Below are 22,265 nucleotides of genomic sequence, written 5' to 3' on the forward strand. Positions count from 1 at the left end.
ATATAGCTGTGGGATAAAGAACTTCTGCTGAATGATGATTTGCAAAAGTATGTCTTCAGTATAGTACTGAGTACTAATTTTATGGGGCAAATAACTCTGTATTTAATCTTATGACCTTGTATAAAATCTTGCCCTAAACTAAATTCAAATGTATAGTCATTTATACTTAATTACAAAATTTGGTGCTATGTTAATATTTACCAAAAAAAAAAAAAAAAAATTCCAGAAAGGAACATGCTTGGAATTCAATGTGAACCAGTTAATTGTTGTGTTTATTCTGATACTTTTATTTGGGAGTCCTATATCACAAAATGACATGTGTACTGTTTACAACCGGTATTAGAAATTGAGATGTTTTTATTTTGACTATTTGAGAGTAAAATTGTAGATAATGTTCCAAACCATCATCAAAAATGCAGAGCAAACTTTTCTGTATATAAACTGTACATAAAAACAAGGCACTATACATTTTTGGGGAGATATTAAGGTAGAAAGGTTGATTCGCATAGATTCTCCAGAGTCCATGCCATTAAGTACAAATTCTTTGTTCATTTTAGCACCGGAAGCAGTACTCAGAACAAGTCATACCTAATGCTGCAGGAAACATTTCCAAACGTGTATGAAGATACATATTGGTGGCAGAGCTAATTCAACAGAAGCAACTCCATCTACCTTTTCATGTTATTTTGACACCAAAACAAATCTTGAAAGTGAATGAATACATATTGCTTTGTTAAATACATATTTGACTTATATGGTGTTTATATAAATATATATATATTTTAGAATCCACAAACTATCAAAATAACACTTTATAAAGAGAACTGCTTCAAAAAAAAAAAAAAAAAAGGCATTGCCTAGCTGGAACAAGAAGGCAGTGCTATCTATAGCAGCTGCGGCTTAAGTGCACATAACAGATACTTTTATTAATTCTGATAACCTGCTGAATGGTGGAAAGAAGTTTCCAAACAGTTCCCTTGAACATTTACAAAATACACAACTCTGGGACAAGCAGTATCTTTAACAATGTCAGGTTCTGAAAACTCTGATTGAAAAATACTTTGTGAAAAACACCAGTCCAAAAATATCCATTTCCCTGGTGCGGTGGTGGTGTTGGACGTGACCATGAGGCTCCTCTGGCGTCTCCCCACTCAGAACAGGCCTTTTGCTTTCTTCAGGTTCACCTGCTTCCAGGCGGGCAGGGCGTTGTATTCGTCCCTCGTCATGTCTAGTGCAAACTGGAAACATTGGGAGAAGCGCCCCGCGGCTCAGTGAAAGGAGCCGGGCGTGCGTGTGTTGTTTTACTCCCATCCCCACCCCACCGGAAGAACCGCTTACCTCGAAGTCTTCGTCGGTGAGATAGATCTCAAGCTTCAGAGGATCGACCCCCTCCGGGAGTGGCCTGGCCAGGAGGTCGGCCAGCGGGTAAATGGTTTTACAGAGCTTGGCTAAGACGTCTTCCACGAGGGTGATCTGATTGGAAACTTCCGTGTCCTAGAGAAGAGGAGGGGGCAGAGAGGAGAGCTCGTGTCCTACATTTGAACTTGTTTTATTAAGTGCTTACAGACACACAGCCCTGTGCCACCTGCATACAGCCTGAGGATGCATAGTTCCATATCACTGAGGAGGAAATGGCTCTGAAAGAAAAGGGATCGCCCAAAGCCCTGCAGTTGTCTGGACTTTTAATTTTTAAAATTTTTAAATTTTAAATTAAAAAATGGTATTTTTTGAGACAAGGTCTCACTCTGCTACTCAGGCTGGAGTGCAGTGGTGCAATCATAGCTCACTGCAGCCTCCAGCTCCTGGGATCAAGTGATCCTCCTGCCTCAGCCTCCTGAGTAACTGGGACTATGAGTATGCATCACCAGGCCTGGCTAATTTATTTTTCCTTTTCCATTTTTTTTTTTTTTTTTTTTTTTTGTAGAGACTGGGTCTTGCTATGCTGCTTAGGCTGGTCTCAAACTTCTGGCCTCAAGCGATCCTCCTGCTGGGATTACAGGTGTGAACCACCACACTTGACCCCAAATTTTGTTATTTTTTAGAGACAGTGTCTCACTGTAACCCAGGCTGGAGGGCAGTGGCTCAATCATAGCTCTCTGCAGCCTTAAACTCCTGGACTCAAGCAGTCCTCCCACCTCAAGCCTCCTGAGTAGCTGGCACTATTGGCATGTGCCACCACGCCCACCTAATAATTTAAAAAAATTTTTTGTAGAGATGGAGTCTCGTTTCTCTGACTTATAGATGTTTTCTCACCTTGTCACAGAGTTTTAAACAAACCCTGTCTCAGAACTGTCTCTGGAAAAATGTTTAGGGACTTTCCCATGAGTGAATTATGGACTAAGATTAGTAGATTTGAAGTCTAAACACCAGAAGCCTCCAAATAATGGAATTTGTTTAAAAATAAATATTAAAAAATAACCTGAAAAGAAATCACACCCCCCTTCCCTCCCCTGGCCCCATTTCTTAATCTGCAATAGAAAAAGAAGGTCAGAAAATGCACCTAGAATATTCTGGAGCAGAATCAATTTTTTTGTTTTTAAAACCACTGTGTGAATATGAACAAACTATTCTGGGTAAATTCTCTTCCTCCATTAAACTTGGGACCCCAGATTGGCTGCTCTCCTTTTGGGTGGGTGGATGGTGGGAATGCATGACTAAGAGCTGTTGCTCATATTAGAAATACATGGAACAGACTGGTGGTCAAGAGGCAGGTTTTGGTCAAGAGGCAGGTTTTGGGCTGGGTGCAGTGACTTGTGCCTGTAATCTCAACACTGTAGGAGGCTGAGGTGGGAAGAGTCCTTGAATCCAGGAGTTGGAGACCAGCTTGGGCAATATGATGAGACCCTGTCTCTATAAAGAATACAAAAATAGGCTAGGCATGGAAGTGTGCACCTGTAGTCCTACCTACTTGGGGGGCTGAGGTGGTAGGGTCGTTTGAGCCCAGGGGTTCAAGGTTTGTGTGAGCCATGATTGAGTCACCACACTGCAGCCTGAGTGACAAAGCAAGATCCTTTCTCTAAAAAAAGAAGAGGCGAATTTTGGATGATCTTGCCTGCGTCTGAGTACTGACTCCTCCACTCACTGAAAGTCACTTTGGCCAAGTGACTTCGTGTTTTTGTGTCTCTGCTCCCACACCAGTAAAATGGGAATAGTAATAAGATATCTTGATGGACTGTTGTGATAAATGAGAAAATCAGTGTAAAGTGCTTGGAGATGTGCCTAGTGCAGAGTGGGCACTTGCTGAATGTTAATTATTTGTATAACTTGCTGGTGTGGGAAGCCTGACTCTTCTCCGGCTGGAATCCCACAGGCCTGCACAACAGTAAATGGCCCCGCTGCTAACCCCCAAGATCTATAGTGAATACACAGGGAGGATGGTGAGTTATATCCTTCTGAAAGTGGCTCAACTGTGCCACAGAACTGATGTTTATGATTTCTTTGGAATAAACGTCGAAATTAACTCTCCTAGTCTTGAAATTCGAGAAAGTTATATTTGTCTTATCTGAGTTCCTTTCTCAGGAAACCAACCATCAGGCATCTCCAATAGTATCAAAAAGCCAGCAGTGGCTCATGCTTGTAATCCCAGCACTTTGAGAGGCTGAGGTGGGCAGATGGCTTGAGCTCAGGAGTTCAAGACCAGACTGAGAGACATGGCAAAACCTCATTGAAAATACAAAACAAATTAGCCAGGCATTATGGTGTGTGCTTGTAGTCCCAGCTACCTGGGAGGCTGATGTGGGAGGATTGTCTGAGTCTGGAGCTGGAGGCTGCAGTGAGCTGTGATTACACCACTGCACTCCAGCCTGGGCAACAGAGCAAGACCCTGTCTCAAAAAACAAAAACAAAACCTGAAGCTTACCAGACCCCTTACCCACCATGATGCCTAACCAACCCCCCGCTTCCTGTTGACCAGCTCCTCTTCCTCACCCCTCCCTAATTCCTGTTTCCCACACATGGTTACATTTCTTCCCGGCTATAAAAATCCCTAATTTTAGTAGGCCAGAGACACAGATTTGAGACTTATGTCCTGTTCCCCTTGGCTGTAGCACCCAAATAAACTTTCTTCCTTGGCTATGCTTGTCTCAGTGATTGGCTTTCTTCTGTGTAGTGAGCAATAAGCCCTGGACTGAACCCCTGGCAATTTGGTAACTCCTGAACTTAGACTGCATGCAGCAGCCATAGAGCTTGTAATCCCTAGAGCCTTCTGGTTTCACGAAACCACAGTTGCAGTGAACAGAAACATCTCGTTCCGGCTGCGGCAGACACCAAGCTGAAGTCAGCCCCTTCCCTGTGTACATCAAGTCCATTTGGCTCCAGGGAGACAGGTTAGGGTGAGCAGTGATGTCTGTACTACCCAACAGGCCCTCTCCATTGCTAAGCAGAAGTAGATTCTGTTTGTTTAAAATTACTCGAATTTCCTATAAAATACACTTGGGTCGTTTCCCCAAGCAAAGCAGCTCTCCTACATGGTAAAAAAAAATCAAAATGGTAAAAAACCTATCTCTCACCAAATCAAAACAAATCCTTGGATTTGCTATTCCTAGCAATGTTAATAGCTCATATATAAGAAATTCAACATAGCTATAATAAAATTCTTTCCTGTGTGGTTGGAAAAGAAAACATTCTAGATTATAATATATTTTGGTGGATAGAAGTTATGATAAATGTCTCATGCAGAAATACCAGGTGGTCTCATAAAAGACAATATTAATGAGATGTTGAGTGATCCCTTATCATAAGGGAGTCGCAGCACCTCCATTCATTCAGTTTTCTGAACATACTAATTCATCAGATTTCGTTTGTGTCTCCTCTACACAAGGTTAACATCTGAAACATGAGGGTTTGGTTGTGCGTCACATGGACACTGAGAGACAAGCAATGCCAAGCAACAGGTTCTTAGCAAACAGAATGAAGAGTTCGCAGCTTTTATGTACATATATAGTCCTCAGCATGATTCAACTCACCTTTGCTTTTAAGTTTTTAAAATTTGGGTATCGTGTAGAAAATTACTAAAATAGTTAATTGATTTTCCATTAGACTTCTCTTCTTCCTAAGCAAATTCTATGTAGGTTTGTTAAGATGTTGCAAAAGGAAAAATATTTTCCCACTCTGAAAGTGCAATTGGATGCTCTCCCCAAAGTAAAGTTAACCCACAATCCAAAAGGCACAGGAGCCACCTTCACAGGGCAGGAAAGCGTGCTCACCATCTCTGTGATCTCAGCGATGTCCTCTCTGTGCTCCCAGCTGGGAAACATATTGGTGAATGTCAGGGGCTCCAGACCAGCGTGGATAAGGTAAGACTTGGGGGCTGGTTTCTTGAGATTTTTTCCTGTAGTTACACAGATTGCAATGTCAGTAGACCCCAGGGAGACCCTGTCTTTCTCTGATTTCCCTTGAAATCTTTTCTTCTTTGCCAGAACTCATGACTTCATGCTTAAAATGCAAGTTACCAGTAGTTCATAACAACACATGGATAATGTTTATATAAGATGTTAGTTTCATGCCTGTGACTACCATAGTGACCTATAATCAACCTGAGTCTATACTTCTTGAACCTAACAAACCGCTCTGCATTCCTGGAAGGGAGAGAGAGGCTCTGTCTGCAGCTTCTGGGTGGAGCATTTTCTTCCTCCTGAATTCACCTGTAGAGTCATCTGTCTCATTTCCTAGCATAGGATTAACTCCCATAATGACTGACGGCGAACAACAGCATCTTATACATCCACATTCACTATAACATTGGGTGGAAGGTTTCATATGTTATTTATTGCTAAAGAGTTTTTCAGGAAGAGAATCCATTGCACATACTCAGTGACATTAAACTAGTTGTGTCAATGAAACCATAAAAATTAAATAAGATATTAATTACTGGCATTTTCATTTTATATAAAAGACTAGAAATTTCATGTGTATAGTAAAGAACCATGAACTTACTATGGGTATTTCTCTTTGGATATAATACTAAAAATAATAATGAATAATAAAAAGGTTGGCAATGGCCGTTCACTGTTTGGGGGAGACCTCCATTCTCCAACAGCGTGGTAGTGCTTCCAGATAATGTACAGGGCAGAGGCCAACTTGTCTCTCAGCATGATCAACCCCGAGTACAACAGGGTTTTAATCTGCCTGGGGCATTCCACAATACAGCCTTTATCTTTGAGGGTAACAAGTTAGATGGCCTCATAATATCAGAGAGAAAAACTAGTTCTTCTTCATGCTGGCAGCTGAGAATGCGCTAATCTAAAACTTAATACATCTCAAAAAGTTAAAGGGGAAAAAATTGGTTTCATCACCACCTGCCAGGCTTTATGGATGGATGCTGGCTGACATGCACAGAAGGGGAAGGGGGTCTCCTGGCTGCGCGTGCCTGAGGGGCTTCCCCATCTGTTCCGTGCTGCAGGCATGTTAGAGGGAGCCTCACCTTTGCAGTACTGGAGCACAGTCTCCATCGCACTCTTCCGGTCGGAGGCCCAGCGGATGCGGGCAGAACCAGTGATCTTGTTCTCGATGGGCCACCAGCCTTGCCAGAGGTACACCTCGTGGTGATTGTCAACAAGGAAAAGTGCTGTGAGGGCAGGGACAGGGCCAGACCATCAGGAGCTCCTTCACGGACACTTCTAGCTCACTCCTCCCCCAACCTAGTGGATGTTGTCCCTCTCGACTGCAGTGTCACAGGGGGAAACCCCCTTGGCCATCAAACCAGGGGCAAAGGGGCAAACAGAGAAACCCAGGATACCCCAGCCCTTTGACAGTTCAACGGGGAGAAGCCTGTAGGCAGAGAGAAGTGGTGTCAAGGAGTTGGTCTTTTTCATTCCTCGTCCTCCAGGTCTTCCTCCCTTTGCCCCACCTCAAGGCCCTGGCCCTTCTGGATACTGGCAGGGCTGTGCTAAGAGTGGAAGGGATAATGCATGTGCCACTCAAGGGGCTGTTAGCACCGCATATCTCCAAAGAGCACAATCAACACTGGAGCGCACATCTCACTGCAGACAGGTCAGTGGCGTTCCTGCCCTGCACGCGATTGCTTAGCAGTGAGGTGAGCTCATGGCTCTCTTACAGAGAAATGGGCCTTAAAAAGCAAAACTGCCACCGGGAGTGGTGGCTCATGCCTGTAATCCCAGTGCTTTGGGAGGCTGAGGAGGAAGGACTGCTTGAGCCCGGAGGTTGAAGACCAGCCTGGGCCACATGATGAGACCCTATCTCTACAAAAAGAAAAAAAAATTAGCGAGGCATGGTGCTGCATGCATGTGTAGTCTCCACTACTCAGGAAGCTAAGGAGAGAGGATCGCTTGAGCCCAGGAGTTAGAGGCTGCAGTGAGCCATGACTGCGCCACTGCACTCCAGCCTGGATGACAGAGTAAGACCCTGTCTCTAAAAAATAAAATAAAAGGAAATAAAAATCAAAACTGTTCTACTGCCTTTTCCTCCTACCTTTTTCTCCTCCTCAAATTGTCAGCCTGACTCTTACTCCAGGTGGCAAAATGCCTCTCACTCTTGCTAGTCGGCTCACTGTAAGTCCTTTCCTGACATGCATTTCAGGATTCTGTGAAAACCACACTTTAAAAGCCCAGTGGAGGTTGATAACCCGCCCTGAGCCCCAGGATGAAGGGCGTGGGCACACCCTCTCTTACTGGTGGCTGATTTTCCAAGCATGACATGTGCACTGGGCAAACTTTCAGTGCTGCCCTGAGATGCCAGTGCAAGGTGAGGTCCCTGGCTGCAGCTCCAGGCTCTTGTAATGTGAGAAGCAACAAACACAAACTGAGAGGCAGCTGACCTTGGCTTCATTGGAGGGTGGGTGGGAGGGGTTGTCAAGCCCAGTCTCTTGTTACTTTCCCAACCAGAATGAGGGCACAGAGTCCTGACCTTGGGATCAGAAGACCTGGGCTGGAGTCTTGGCTCTGCTGTGGAGACTTGGTATGGCAGACCCTGTTCCCTGGCTAACTTAGCCAATACCCCAACATCCTTCTCCTCTGCCATTTGCTTCCCCAGGCTCCCTTGCAGCTGGGGCTGGCCATGTGACAGGCTCCGGCCAATGGGATGTAAGCAGAAGTCTGCTGGGGGCTTCTGGGAAAACACGTGCTTTATCTGATTAAAGAGAGAGAGTGGCTATTAGGTGGGCTTTTTTCCTTCCCCCTTCTTTCTCTTTCTATCTTGAATGCAAACATGATGGCTGGAGCAATGGCAGTCGACGGGTGACCATGCAGCAACAAGACTGAGAGGAAGGCTGGGAGAAGAGCGGAGATGCCAGGCCTGCCGCTGTGGTGCTCAACCTGTTCTTAGCTGACGTCTTTGGGTGGGTTAAGTGACTGAGTCTTGTTCCTTATGCTATAAAGTGTGGCTGATTTCACTCTCCTTCCTTTTGGTGTAGGGGTGAGGATGAAAAGAGTGTAAGCACATGTTCTGGGTGCTCTGGGAATGTACTTGGCAAACAGAAGCTGCTTAATAAATACCAACGTAAAATCAAAAGGCTTTCTGGAAGATGTGCCTTCTACTGCTCAGCATAGCTGCCCCCTGCAGGCCTTACCTGGCTGGGGCGCGCTGTACAGATCTTCCTGCAGGAAGGGCATGGAACTGACCACAGAGGGGGCTCGGGCAGGGTACACAAACTCCGTGGCTGCAAAATCCCCAGAGGAGCTGCTGAGGATGAACAGGCGGGGTGCGAAGTTAAAACTTCCAGGATCTTTGAAAGAAAAGAGAACAAAGCTGAAGATATCATGTGCATCAAAGTAAATTCCAGATGAAGAATGAATGTAAAATATGAAATAATTCAAAGCACTGTGGAAACACAGGTAGGATTTATCTGAGCTTCAAGGTGGAGAAAGCCTTTTCAATTGCAATAGTAAAAGAACCAATCAAAAGGGAAAATAATGCATTAATTATATAAAAATGAAAAACAATGCAAAATTAAAAAGAAAAGAAAGACCAAGTAACAAATGGGAAATATTTGTAATACAGCAACTAGTTAATATCCTTAATACATGAAGGGACATACATAAGGAAAAAATAAATATCAATAAAATGTGCAAAAGACACAAATAGAACACTCACCAAAGCAGAAATTAAAATGGCTAAAAAATATATATAGATACTGTGTATATATGCATATCTATACACATATGTATGTGTATATCACATACACATATGTAACATAAATATGCATATGTTATATAACATAAATATACATATATTGTATTTTATATACATTATACATGTATATAAATATACATCTATATGTACTTCTAAGTAAAACAAAACAATGCTTAGCTATCTGTCTCCTTTCATCAATTTGGCAAAAAGGAAAAAATAATATGCTGAATTTATGATTGTGCTGAGAAATGAAGGCTTCTGTGTATTTCAAGTGAGGATGAAACTTGGCCCGAGCTGATACATGCTATCAGATTTTATGACAAGCACGGCGGTTCCACATCTAGGAATTCCTCTCAATTAGGAATGAATGTATAGGATTATTTTAAAAAGTATTCAAACTGCATTATTATATAAGGGAGAAAAATCAGAAATAAGAAACAACTCAACTCCCCAGCTGTCAGAGACTGTCAGGTAGAGAGTGGCATATATTCACAGTATAACAGAATATCTCACAGCCATTAGAAATCTAAATTTTAATAACTTGGGAAATTATTCATTATAAAGGGAAAAAGCAGGTTACAAAACAGTAGATCCACATATTATTTTTTAAAATAGATATTATATATAGCATAGAGAAATGTGAATTCTGTTCTGAGAAATGTGGTTATAAGTGACTTCATTTCTTTTTTTAACTTCTCCATAATTTCAAACGTTTTCTAGGCATTATGTTTAAAAAGCTATATAAAAGTTTATAAACATTGAGGGGCAGAGTATTATGGAGCAGTTATGAGGATACTCCATTGCTGCCCAGCCTTGGGCAAGTTGATTAACTTCTGTATGCCTCAGTTTCCTCATCTGTAAAAATGGCAGAGTGTTGGGTTGTACTAACGGAGTTACTATATGTAAGGTGCTGGCTGGTGTCTGGCTTACTGGAACTGCTTAACAAAAGTTCGCTTTCCTTCTAATGTTCATCTGTATTTTTAGAACAGCTGGGAAAGTACACATATACACACCTAACCTCACTCTGGTGAACGGGAGTGCCTGTTCTATACAGACACGACCTTTGTATTTCCAAATAGGTTAATGACTGAAGGGCTCTGGAAAGGGGATAAGAGGCCGGCTTCCTTCCCCAGATCGCACTCCAACACCCAGAGGACTGCTATTTCTCAGGTGGCAGCTATGAGGAAAGAAAGAAAATGGTGCCCTGAGTCCCTAAGACCCTGGAAGGTGGCTTGGTCCCCGGGAGGCCTTGGGAGCTGATTTGCCAGTGAGAATTTGAAGTCCTGGTGTCCAAGTTAAACTCACCCCTGGGAAGAAAAAAACTGTTCAATCAGCTGGACATAATACTCATCACACTAGATTTAAGACAGACTGAAGAATTAAGATAAAACACGAATGGGGCACAGTGGCTCAAGCCTGCACTTTGAGAGGCTGAGGCAGGCTGATCACTTGAGCCCAGGAAGTTGAGCTGTGATCATACCACTATACTCCAGCCTGGATAACAGAGCAAGACTCTTGTTTCCAAAAACAAACAAAACAGATCGCAGACTGTGGATGCCACATTACCTTGAAGCATGCAATCGTAGGCTTTCCTGTCTCTCCTTCCTAAGGCATCCCAGAATCCGAGTGGCTCGGAGCCTTCATCACACTCGTGTATTGTGACTTTGCTGCTACTATGCAGTCCTGCTTCCAGGGGACATCTGCAAGGGAGAAACTCCAAGAGTTCTTTATAAGTCTGGAGAGTGCTGGTGACCCAAAATTATTATTACTATTATGATAACAGCTTTATAATAGCTTTATTGAGATATAATTCACATGTCATAAAATTCACTCTTTTTATGTGTACAGATTTCAGTTTATTCACAGAGTTGTGCAACTGTCATCACTAATTTCAGAACATTTTCATCTCCCGGAAGAAGAAGCCCTGTAACCGTTAGCAGTCACTCCGCATTTCCCCCATCCTTAGTCCTCAGAATCCACTAATCTACTTCTGTATTTATGGACTTGCCTGTTTTGGACATTTCATACAGATGGAATTATATAATATACGTTCCTTTGTGACTGAGTTTTTAAACTTAGTGTAATGTTTTTAAGGTGCATCCATGTTGTAGCATGTATCAGTACTGAATTCTTTTTTATGGCAGAATAATATTCCACTGTGTGGCTATGCCACATTTTTTTCATCCATTAATATGTTGGTAGATATTTGGGTTATTTCTATCTTTTGGCCACTATGACTAATATGGCTATGAACCTTCATGTACAAGTGTTTTCATTTCTCTTGGGTAGATATCTAGGAGTAGAGTTGCTAGTCATATGGTAACTGTATTGTTAAATCTTTTGAGAAATTGCTAGACTGTTTTCCAAGTAATGTGTAAGGGTTCCAATTTTCACATCCTTGCCAATACTTGTTATTGTCTGCTTTTTTTAAATTTAAAATTTGTGGGTATATACTAATAGTAGGTGTATATATATATATACATATATATATATACATGTACATATATATATGGGGTACAGACATAAATTATTCAAAACTAAATCTGGAGATCAGTTCACCGTCTCTTCTACTTTCTAAGGAAAAGCAATTCTTACTCATGAATGGAAAAATGCTCTGCAGTCTCTAAGTGTGTGTGGTGGAGGAGGGGAAGTTGACTTGCTCCTAGGGAGGGATGTTTAATCACATCTAATGTGTCATGAAAATTACACACATTTTTATACAGAACAATACATATTGACTATTTCTTGTCTTTCTCTCCTGCTAGAACATGAACTTCATGAGGACAGAGACTTGGGCTTATTCACCACCAAGTCCCCAGTTCCTAACTCCAGTCCTTTGGAGTTAGAAGCAGGTTGCCCAAAGTTCATGATGCAGAAAAACCATTTTTTCCGAGATTTATAGGATAAGTCCTGTAATTCCAGATTGCTTGGCGCCAATCAGGTACTCAATAAATGTTTGTTGAGTGAATATGTGAATGAGCTCTTCATTGTTTTTCTTTTCCTCAGTGGTCCAAGTAAACCCTCCGATGGGCCTCAAATGCCTTGGGCCACCTCAGGGCATGTGATTTCTCACCCCTCCCCGTGCCCTAGCCCACAGGTGGTGTTTTGAGATGAAACATCTTGTTTCACATCTGCCTCCCTGTAGAGAGGTCACCTGCCCCGTTCTCCTCTCTGCCCTCTCTGGGTAGTGTGTTTTCAGAGTGGACACAGGGGCCCTGGCCACTGCTCTGTTCCAGAACCCAGAGAATGGGGTTCACCAAATCAAACTCTGGGGACATGTGACCCTAGGAAGCTCTTCACTTTTCCTCACTGAGGTCCTCACAGGTCTCAGTTGCCTCCTGAATGCCTGGACGACACTGGGCTTCTCTGGCAGCTTGCAATGCTTATTTTGCCTGGGCTGCTAGGAAGTGCAGAGCCACAGAGGCAGACCACCTTACTGGGGGGCCGGCCACCACAGCATCCTCCCTGGGCTGTGGCCTTTACTGCCCTTCCGGTTCCCCTCTTCCCCAAGGTCCCCACTCAGTGCTATCTCACAGTGTGCTGAGTCTTTGCAAGTGGCCAACAGCAGGTGCCTGCCTGGGAGGGGAACAAAACCCAACCCGGAAGTGCTGTACCCGGGAAGTGCCCGGAGAATCCGATCCCTCTCCATCGGGGGCTGCTCTCCAGAATGGGGGACATCTTATCGTCTGACACAGATGGCAGTTTCCCACACTCTTCTTTAGCTTTTTAACACTCTGCTGTTCTGGCAAACGAAAACTCCACAAATTTGAAATGTGCTCCCTTTAAATATCAAAGGCCCCCAGGCTTCTCATCCAAAAGCTGAACGGCAACTATGAAGAAAGAACCCAGAGTGCTTGCAAGAGTCACTCCCTGGCTCCTCACCAGCCTCTCACCCAGCCAGATAAATCCTCAGACTGCCAGAGCAGCCCCCAAGTCGGAGGTCTGGACTGAGATGTGTGTCCTCTCTGCTTGGAATGTCAGAGGCCCCTGACCACGTTCCCAGCCATCCCTTGCTGCAGTCACTTTCAGCACCCTGGGATCTGCTGGGAGTCTTGGTACCCCTGAGCCTGCCCCGTCCCTCTGGGAAGCCCGGTGTGTGGGGGACTCGCCGCAGACACAACACTCACTGTTCCTTGATCTTGTTCGCGGCGGTCCTTCCGACCTCCTTCGTGTGGGCCTGGGCTTTGCATCCGTGCCACAGGTAGATGAGGGCCTTGTTGACGTTGAGCACCACCATGGAAGTTCTGGACCTCAGGCTGCTACAGTGACAGGCCACTTCCAGCAAATTCCCTTCCACGGGCACCTCTCCACGCACGCAGTACAGCCGCCACTCACCTGCAGGGGGCACCGGCGGCGCGGAGGAGTTAGCACATGAGCGAGTGGCAGCAAACGCGGCCCTTCCTAGTGTCCGCTGTGTCGTCCAAGGCAGCCACCTCCGTCCAGGGCCAGGGACTTAGGGGACTGGAGGGGCTGAGGCACTGCACAGGGAGCCCTGTTGAGCACTGAGGCATCAGGCCTTCCTGCCAGCCTAAAAAGTGGGTTCTTACATAGTTAGAAGCAGGTGATCTGAAGTCCACAATGTAGAAAAACCATTTTCCCAAGATTTATACAAGTTCTATAACAGGCATATTTTAAAAGGCTCTAGAGCTAAGATTTTTTTGGGGGGTGGGGTGCTGGTCAACACAAAATTTCATAATTTATAATAGAAGAGCCACTGATTTTTCTTCCTAAAAACAGCAGACAGAGGAGGGGAGACCACCTTCCAGCCTCCTGCGTGCAAAGGTGAATCCCCGAGTAAATTCTCCAGGGAGAGGCGGGTCATGAGCACCCATAGAGCTGAGTTATCAGGCAAACATCAGGAGGCTTTCAGAGGTCGAGCCACAGCTAGATGAAGACAGACTCACTTTCAGCCCCCAGCTTATAAAAATTCTTTCCAAGAGAGGGAAAGGCAAAGTCGAATTCCAGCAGTAAAAGTGACTTACTTTGCACATTTTCTTCTTCCTCTTCCCGCCTCCCCGAGTGCACCACCATCCCGCCCTGGAAACACTGCAGGAAACAGGGGGGCTCCTTTCCCTGGAGAACCTGGACCTTCCGATTTAAACAGAGGTAAATAGGTAAGGGGCGTGGGGCTTTCAAAGTCCTAAAAACAATACATGCCTCTTGCAGAAAATCTGAAAAATACCAAGACGTACAAACAAAAGCCATTGCTAACACTACCACCTAAAGAGAAGCTCTGCGAACACTGCCGTGTGCAGCCACCTCTCAGGGTGTTACTCAGGGAGGGTCTTCTTTTCCTAAACAAAATAGGAGCCTTGCTTTATATTGATGTACAGCCTCATTTTCTTTACTTAATGTTGTGCTGTCAAGGAATATTCTTTTAAAACATAACTCCTGATATTTTAATGGTATTCTGTGGTTATTGATGTCACAAGACTGATATAAATACATTCTTAACAAGATAGCTCTCAGCAATGAGAATGACTCATCACTGACTTGGTAATAATTCTAGGGAAAATATATGGTTTGTGGCCACCCCAGCAGTCCACTCAGCCTCTTCCTGGCCTGTTAGAGAAGGCTCTTCCTTCAGGTGTTATCTGCACCACGAATAATGTTAGGGTTGAGTCACCTCCCTCTAGGACACCTTTCCTTAAAGAGGAAATGTTTCCTGGAGCTGGTAGTCAGGGAGCACTGAGAGAAAGCATTTCTCACTGTGAGTTATCAATCTCTGTGCCCATTTTGCATAACCAATTGCCATTTTTGTGGCAGTATTTCATATCTAAAATGATTTTCCAGAGCTGGACCATGGCTCATGCCTGTAGTGGTGCATGCCTGAAGTCCCAGCTACCCAGGAGGCTGAGGAAGGAGGACTGATTGAGCCTGGGAGGTCAGGGCTGCAGTGAGTGGTGATGGTGCCACTGCACTCCAGCCTGGGTGACAGAGTGAGACCCCTGTCTCAAAAAAATGATACAAATAAAAATAAAATGATTTTCCATCCACTGGATTGGTAACAGGTAAAATGCTCAAATGAGAGAGATTAAGACTCAAAACTCTGAGGATGATTTTGAAGGCATGATAAAAGCATATTCATTCATGGCCTTTACAAAAAAATAAAGGGGTAGTTGAAATGGCTATTAGGAATAAATTAAAATGCAACTCTTGCCAGTACCATTTCTAAAATATAGTCCATAGTAGAAAATATTGTTTTAGGAAACGTGATTGGTTCTTGGAACTGTGGAAGGCTGGGTGAGTGTGGATCTATTTCTGGCAAGAATGTCTCTGCTGTCTTCCCTCCTGCTGTCGTTAATCATTCATCCAGGAGAATAAAGAGATTTGCACATGGCATTGTCCTGTTTTCAAAGAATCCCAGAGTTAACTCTTAATTGCTGCTACTCAGCAAGTTAACTCTTAATTGCTGGTACTCTACAGAGCAGAGGAGACTCAGGCAGAGATCACCTGAATGTTAAAGAGACACGTTTGCAAGCCTTGGATCTGGGCAGCAGTCCCTGCCAAGCATGATGCAGGCCCTGGGGTTATAAGGCCATGGGGTTGTGAGGCCAGTAGCTTTAGGTGGCCTCGGATCTGGGCAGCAGTCCCTCCCAGGCACGATGCAGGCCCTGGGGTTATAAGGCCATGGGGTTGTAAGGCCAGGGTCTCAGGGTCTCTGTCATGCTCCTGGGGGATCATGTAACTTCAGGTGGTGGGAAGTGCTGTGAAAATAAAGGGATAAAGTGCAGGGACTGAGAAGGATGGGAGAATGAGAAGGCTCTGGATAGAATGGGTGCGGGGGGCGGTGGTGCGGGTAACATTTCAACAGAAACCTGCCTCATAAGAGGCTGTACACAGGGGTACATACGTAGAGGCAGTATGGAGTAGGCAGGGGAAGTTTCCAGACAGTGGAATGGGTCACAGGGCAGGAGGTGAGTGGAAGGAGGTGGCCGTGGAACAAGGAGAGGCTGGAGTGGCCTGGGTGGAGGGGAGGAGCAGGGGGAGCTTGGAGAGGTGCCCAGGGCCCATCACGAAGGTGCTGGAGCCCTGGGAAGCCGCTTAGACTGCAGTGTGTGTGGCAGACAGTAAGGGAGTGACCCAATCTGACCTGTTCCAGAAAACCACTCAGGCTGCCACGAATACAGGTGATGGGCGTTCCCAATCCTTACATTCACCTGATACTTCCTTCAGGTAGATTCGTGTGCATGGAACAAGTGATCAAAGTTTTAAGGTTCTTGTGACAAAATTTCAGGATGGCTGTTCAAGTTACACTTCTCACCCAAAACACAGCATCCTCATCCTACCGAGGCCTTGCCAGCTGGCCCTGGATCCATTCTTTAAAAAATCACTACCATTGTGAGAAGTGGATGATGGCATCTCTTTGTTTTACTTACAGTGCCTTGATTGGTTAGGTGGAAACCTTTCAAAGCCACTCATAGGCCATCTGCACTTGTCATGTGGATTTCCTATTTGCAGATACAACATTTTCTCCAGGATCATCTTACAAAAAGTGGGAGGAGGAAAGAAATGGGAGGCACAGCCTGAGACCTGCAGAAGCCAGACCAGGACTGAAGTGCTTTGGGTGACGTGGTCTTCCATTATCAGGATCATGTTGGGAGGGACCAGGCCGAGTGCCATCGGCTCCCAGGAGAGGATGCTCCTCTCAGTCCCCAGGGTGCAGAGCTCCCCAGGACTCACCTGGGCCCCCCTTTCCTCGTCCAGCTCCACCGTCATCAGCGCCGACGTGCCCTTCTCACTCACGGTGGAGTGCCGGCCTTGCCAGAAGAAGTAGACGCACTTCTCTTTGCCGGCTGCCCTCACCGAGTGCTCTCCCTTCTGGCGACTTCCCACTGCAAACACAGAATGGCAGAGGGACAGGTCAGCAGCTGAGACACCCGAGGAGAAGCAAATGTCTGGCTCACTTTCCCGGGGCCTGCAAGGACCAGTGGCAAAGAGCCTCGGACCTAGGGCAGGGGAGAAACCACTGGCACCTGGAGGGAAGGCTGGTCATGCCCAGGAGAAGAGAAAAACCACCTTCCTTCCAGCTCCTGACCCAGAACTTCCAACAGGGAGAAAAGGGATCTGAGGGGCCCTCTTGGTGCCCTGAGAAAAAGATCTGTCATCTGGAGGGGGTGGCAGATCACTCCAAGTGTGCAACAGAGTAATTTCTTCAAAATATTTGGTGAGGCCAGGTGAATGGCTCATGCCTGTAATCCCAACACTCTGGGAGGACTGTTTGAGGTCAGGATTTCAAGACCAGCCTGGGCAACATAGCAAGACCCCACCTCTAAAATAATTTAAAGAAATTAGCCTGGTGTGGTGTTGCACACCTGTAGTCCCAGCTACTTGGGAGACTGAGGCAGGAGGATCACTTGAGCCCAGGAGTTTGAGACCGCAGTTAGCCATGATTGTGTCACTGCACTCCAGCCTGGGTGACAGAGTGAGACTCTCTTATAAATAAATAAATAAATAAATAAATAAATAAATAAATAAATAAAGTATTTGGTGACCACCAGAGCAGGACTAAGGGCTCACACAGACACAAACTCATTTTCCATATTACACCACTCTTTGGCAAAAGATTAGCTGGTAGAGAAAAAATGTTAAAAACAATAGCAGGGCCAGCTTTAAGCACAAAGGAAAAAATGCAGGCTGTTAAAACTATTCTAGTAAAAAATACAACTTTGAAGTTTTCAAGTTCTGTCAGAAAGGAGGAGATAGGTTGCTGACATATCACTCGAGCATAAACTAATCTGGATTTCATGTCTGTCACCAGGGCTGCTGCCGGGATTAAGAGCTGATGGTCCCCATGGCTGGCACTGCACAGGCACTTGGTAAACATGAGCAGCACAGGAGGCAGATGAGACTGCTTGGTGTGGAGAGCAGTCACAGGGAGGTTACAGGGTCTCCCTCTGTCACCCAGGCTGGAGTGCAATGGTGCAATCATGGCTTACTGCAGCCTTAGCCTCCTGGGCTCAAATGATCCTCCTGCCTCAGCCTCCCAAATAGCTGGGACTACAGGCATGCGTCACCATGCCTGGCTAATTTTTATTTTTAAAATTTTGTAGAGATAGGGTCTCACTATGTTACCCAGGCTAGTCTCTAACTCCTGGCCTCAAGTGATCCTCCCACCTCAGCCTCCAAAAGTGCTGGAATTATAGGCCAAATGGGCATTTTAGATGTTACTACAGACATCCAAATCTCTACCTGTAAGAATATGTCTCACTCTAGATTCCCTTCATTCATTCATGCATTCAACAAATATTCAATGAGCGGGGACTTCAGGATTCTGGGCTACAATGGTGAACAAGCCAATGATGAACTCGATGCTTGGTGCTTTTGTTCTAATAAACAAAGAGACGAGCAAGACAATTTCAGATAGTGATAAGTGCTATGAGGACAAGAGACAAGAAGGTGACGCCAGGCAGGGTCAGGGCTCGTGGGACACCTGCTGAGGGAGGGCCTTTCTGAGGAGGTGGGGAGTGCAGACCTGAATGACGCTAATCTGGAAGCAGAAGCTTCTAGGCTGAGTGAGGCCAGTAGACCAAGCGCTTGACCCAAAGGCCCGGGTGTCCCAGGGAGTGAGGGTCAACACGGGAGACTGCAGCAGTTGGTGGGAACACCCACACAGGTTTAAAAGGAATGAGAATAACTGGAGTCTCTGGTTTTATATCACTGCAGTTTTCCCAGCTCCAATCCCATTTCCAACATTGCAACTGTATTGAGGTTTGAAGGGAAGAATAAAACTCATTTAAGTTCTTAAAAGGTAGGGGGTCATATTTATTTGATTTTTAGCCCTTTGGTAAAGTATCTGTAACATAGGTTTCGTAAATGATTCTAATAATTTCTTACAGTATTTTGACTAAGCACAGTCTTTTGTACCATCCACTGTGGATCTCAACTGGTTAAGTTTGGGTGTTTTTGAGAGGGCAAAATAAAATAGGAACCATCAATGACTAGATTATAAATCCCACAATTAATTTGGAAGCCACTTAATTGAAATTTCTGCTAACTTAGCAACAAAACTTTGCCTTTGAATAGCAATCCCATTCTTCAAATAGTGAACATTTGTTGCACTACATAGATTATTGAGGAAAGATATGTTTCAAATAGATCATAACAGTTTATAAAGATCTTGAAATCTGTTAGCACTCAAATACATTGTATAAATACATATTCACACTTAAATAACCAACATCACATCCTAACATTGCAAACAGACTTGAGTGTATATACACAAAATAGAATTGTGTCTCTTTTTAAAATTACTTTTATTTTAGAGACAGGGTCTTGCTCTGTTGCCCAGGTTGGAGTGCAGTGGTATGACCATAGCTCACCACACCTGGGCTCAAGTGATCCTCCTGCCTCGGCCTCCCAAAGTGCTGGGATTACAGGTGCATGCCACCATGCTGGGCTCATTTTTTATTTTTCTGTATAAACAAGGTCTCTCACTATGTTGCCCAGGTTAGTCTGAAACATGTGGCCTTAAGTGATTTTCCCACCTCAGCTTCCCAAAACTCTGGGGTTACAAGTGTGAGTCTAGAATTTTATTTCTTTAAAGATATTTTATGAAGCAAACATTTCACTAGTTTTCCTTACAGTTTTTCTGCACATACCCAAATTTAGTCCTATATGCAACTTAATTTTTCATGTGTGTATTCATTTTTTTTTTTTTTTTTTTTTTTTTTTGAGACGGAGTCTCGCTCTGTCGCCCAGCCTGGAGTGCAGTGGCGCGATCTCGGCTCACTGCAAGCTCCGCCTCCCGGGTTCACGCCATTCTCCTGCCTCAGCCTCCCGAGTAGCTGGGACTACAGGCGCCCGCTACCACGCCTGGTTAATTTTTTGTATTTTTAGTAGAGACGGGGTTTCACCGTGTTAGCCAGCATGGTCTCGATCTCCTGACCTCGTGATCCGCCCGCCTTGGCCTCCCAAAGTGCTGAGATTACAGGTGTGAGCCACCGCGCCCGGCCATGTGTATTCATTTTTAATTTTGGCAATGTAAAAATTAAATTTTTAGTAGTAAGAACTTCTGGGCTATTCTTTTTTTTGAGACAGGGTCTCACCCTGTTGCCCGGGCTGGAGTGCAGTGACATGATCTTGGCTTACTGCAGCCTCCACCTCCCAGGTTCAAGCGATTCTCCTGCCTCAGCCTCCTGAGTAGCTGGGATTATAGGTGCCCGCCACTATGCCCAGCTAACTTTTTGTATTTTTAGTAGAGACAGGGGGTTTCACCATGTTGGCCAGGATGGTCTCGAACTCCTGACCTCGTGATTTGCCTGCCTTGGCCTCCTGAAGTGCTGGGATTACAGGCATGAGCCACCGCGCCTAGTCAGCTATTCTCTTTACAACCTTGATTAGTTACCTAATTTAAGGTGTGGACATGTTACGCCACCAAGGCACTTTCAAGAATGTTTGGTACTAGTAGTTCTATTTAGGAATAACAGAAAACACAAATATAAAGACTGTTCATGGTCAAGCATTCTTGCACCAGAGCCACCTATTTATAGGAACTAGACATCTATCAGGCCCTGGAGGAGCCTGGCTCAGATCCCTGGACACCTTGAGCAGCTGTCCCAACCCTGCTGGGGAGTGAGCAACCCTACCCTGCAGGCACTGGGCCAGGACATTGACCCTAGCAGGCCGGCCAGCATCGGCCAAGCGGAGGCTGTACCACCTGTGCAGCTGGTGCTTTTGCTGACCCTCTCCCAGAAGTGCACCCTGAGCTCTGACTCAGTCCTGTTTGCAGGTGTGGCCCTTGTGCGCACAAGTGATAGGGGAGCCGGACTAGTGTCACCAAGGGGCCAGAGCTTCCGCGTTGGCTACGGAGTGACTGCAAGTGCCATCGGGCTGTGCCTCCCCCCTGCTGGAGGGATGGTCTGGAATCTGAATGCTCCCTGCTTTAACTTAATTCTCTAAAGCTGGGCTTTTTCTAAGTTGTAAGTCTGCTGGAAAAGATGTTGTTGGGGCTGGCTGTGAGATGTCCATTGTGTTTATTGGGAAGAAATATAGAAAGGAATCACCTGGGTCAAATCATATTTCCTAGGGGCCTCCAAGTCAATAGTCCATGAAAGTCTGAACTCTTCGCTTTATTTTTAATTAATTCACTTTAACAGTTTTACTCATTCATTCACTCACAATTACTTTTTTTTCTCATAACTAACAGCTAAAGTAAGAAAATGGCTAAATTAAACTATGTCTGGTTTTATAAAACACGATTTCCCTTTTTGCATTTTAGGAACGGGCACTACAAGTGCCTTTAGTTTGTTCTTTAAAGTTCCCAGTTCCATTACTCCAAAGGTTAAGAGATCTGCCTGCCCCGAAACACACTCAATTCCCTATTATTATTGTCTTTGGTAACCAGCATCAGAGATTAACACTGTACATGCCACCTCTGCACAAAAGCGAAAGCATAAGTCCACGACAGTGACTCTTTGTTATAAATTGTTATTGTTATTGTTTTGGGGAGATCCACATTATCTTATCTTCAAGTTAAAAACAGTAATTATGCTGTTCCTGCTGACAATGTCAGTGATGAGTATTTCCTGCACCTACAATGTGAACACAGGCCAGGCACCTGCTAAACGTCATATATACCTGATTATAAAGTCCTGTGAGCTGAGTACTATAATCCCTATTTTCCAGGTGAGAAAACCAAGGCTCAGACAGGGTAACTTTACCCAGCCCACACAGCTGGTAAGTGAGGGCCTGAGATTCTGAATCCCAGGCTGTAGGGTCCCAGCACCTGTGGCCTTCCCTCAAGGGGCACAGCTCCTTATGAAAAAGGAAAGGAGCAGTTCCAATTGCTTGCTCATAAGAAATTAAGTAGATGAGGAATGCTGCTCCCTTTGGGAGGCTGAAGTGGGAGGATGGTTTGAGCCCAGGAGTTTGAGACCAGCCTGGGCAACATAGTGAGACCCCATCTCTAAAAAAAAAAAAAAAATTAGCTTGATATGGTGGCATATGCCTGTAGTCCCAGCTACTTGGGAGGCTGAGGCACGAGGATGGCTTGAGCCTGGGAGGTCAAGGCTGCAGTGAGCCGAGATTCTGCCATTGCACTCCAGCTTGGAAGACAGAGTGAAACCCTGTCTCAAAAAAAAAAAAAAAAAAAAAAAAAAAAAAAAAGAACAAAAAGAGAGAAAGAAATGTCCCTCCCATTGGGGGTCCTTGTCTGACACCCCACTACTCCCTGGAAG

General features: G+C 44.9%; 1 protein-coding gene and 1 long non-coding RNA gene across 2 annotated transcripts in view; one reads left to right on the forward strand and one right to left on the reverse strand.

Annotated features, from left to right (window-relative positions):
- Positions 1-254: 254 nt before the first annotated feature.
- The window catches only part of LOC100977039 (supervillin), a 277,602-nt gene continuing 255,591 nt past the window's right edge, over positions 255-22,265 (reverse strand). Inside the window, exons 32-40 of the mRNA XM_063607305.1 lie at positions 16,771-16,922; positions 14,070-14,175; positions 13,215-13,422; positions 10,654-10,787; positions 8,525-8,680; positions 6,422-6,565; positions 5,205-5,329; positions 1,339-1,494; positions 255-1,238 (exon numbers count right to left, since the gene is read on the reverse strand). Of these exons, the coding sequence (XP_063463375.1) occupies positions 1,152-1,238; positions 1,339-1,494; positions 5,205-5,329; positions 6,422-6,565; positions 8,525-8,680; positions 10,654-10,787; positions 13,215-13,422; positions 14,070-14,175; positions 16,771-16,922 (1,268 nt within the window). The 3' untranslated portion in view covers positions 255-1,151. The remainder of the gene's footprint in view (positions 1,239-1,338; positions 1,495-5,204; positions 5,330-6,421; positions 6,566-8,524; positions 8,681-10,653; positions 10,788-13,214; positions 13,423-14,069; positions 14,176-16,770; positions 16,923-22,265) is intronic.
- LOC134731094 (uncharacterized) lies at positions 6,912-12,055 on the forward strand. The gene is made up of 2 exons (XR_010113168.1): positions 6,912-6,990; positions 8,177-12,055. It is a non-coding gene; the product is annotated as an uncharacterized LOC134731094 (long non-coding RNA).

The sequence above is a fragment of the Pan paniscus genome, chromosome 8 (assembly GCF_029289425.2).
Source record: "Pan paniscus chromosome 8, NHGRI_mPanPan1-v2.0_pri, whole genome shotgun sequence".
NCBI classification, from domain to species: Eukaryota; Metazoa; Chordata; class Mammalia; order Primates; family Hominidae; genus Pan; species Pan paniscus.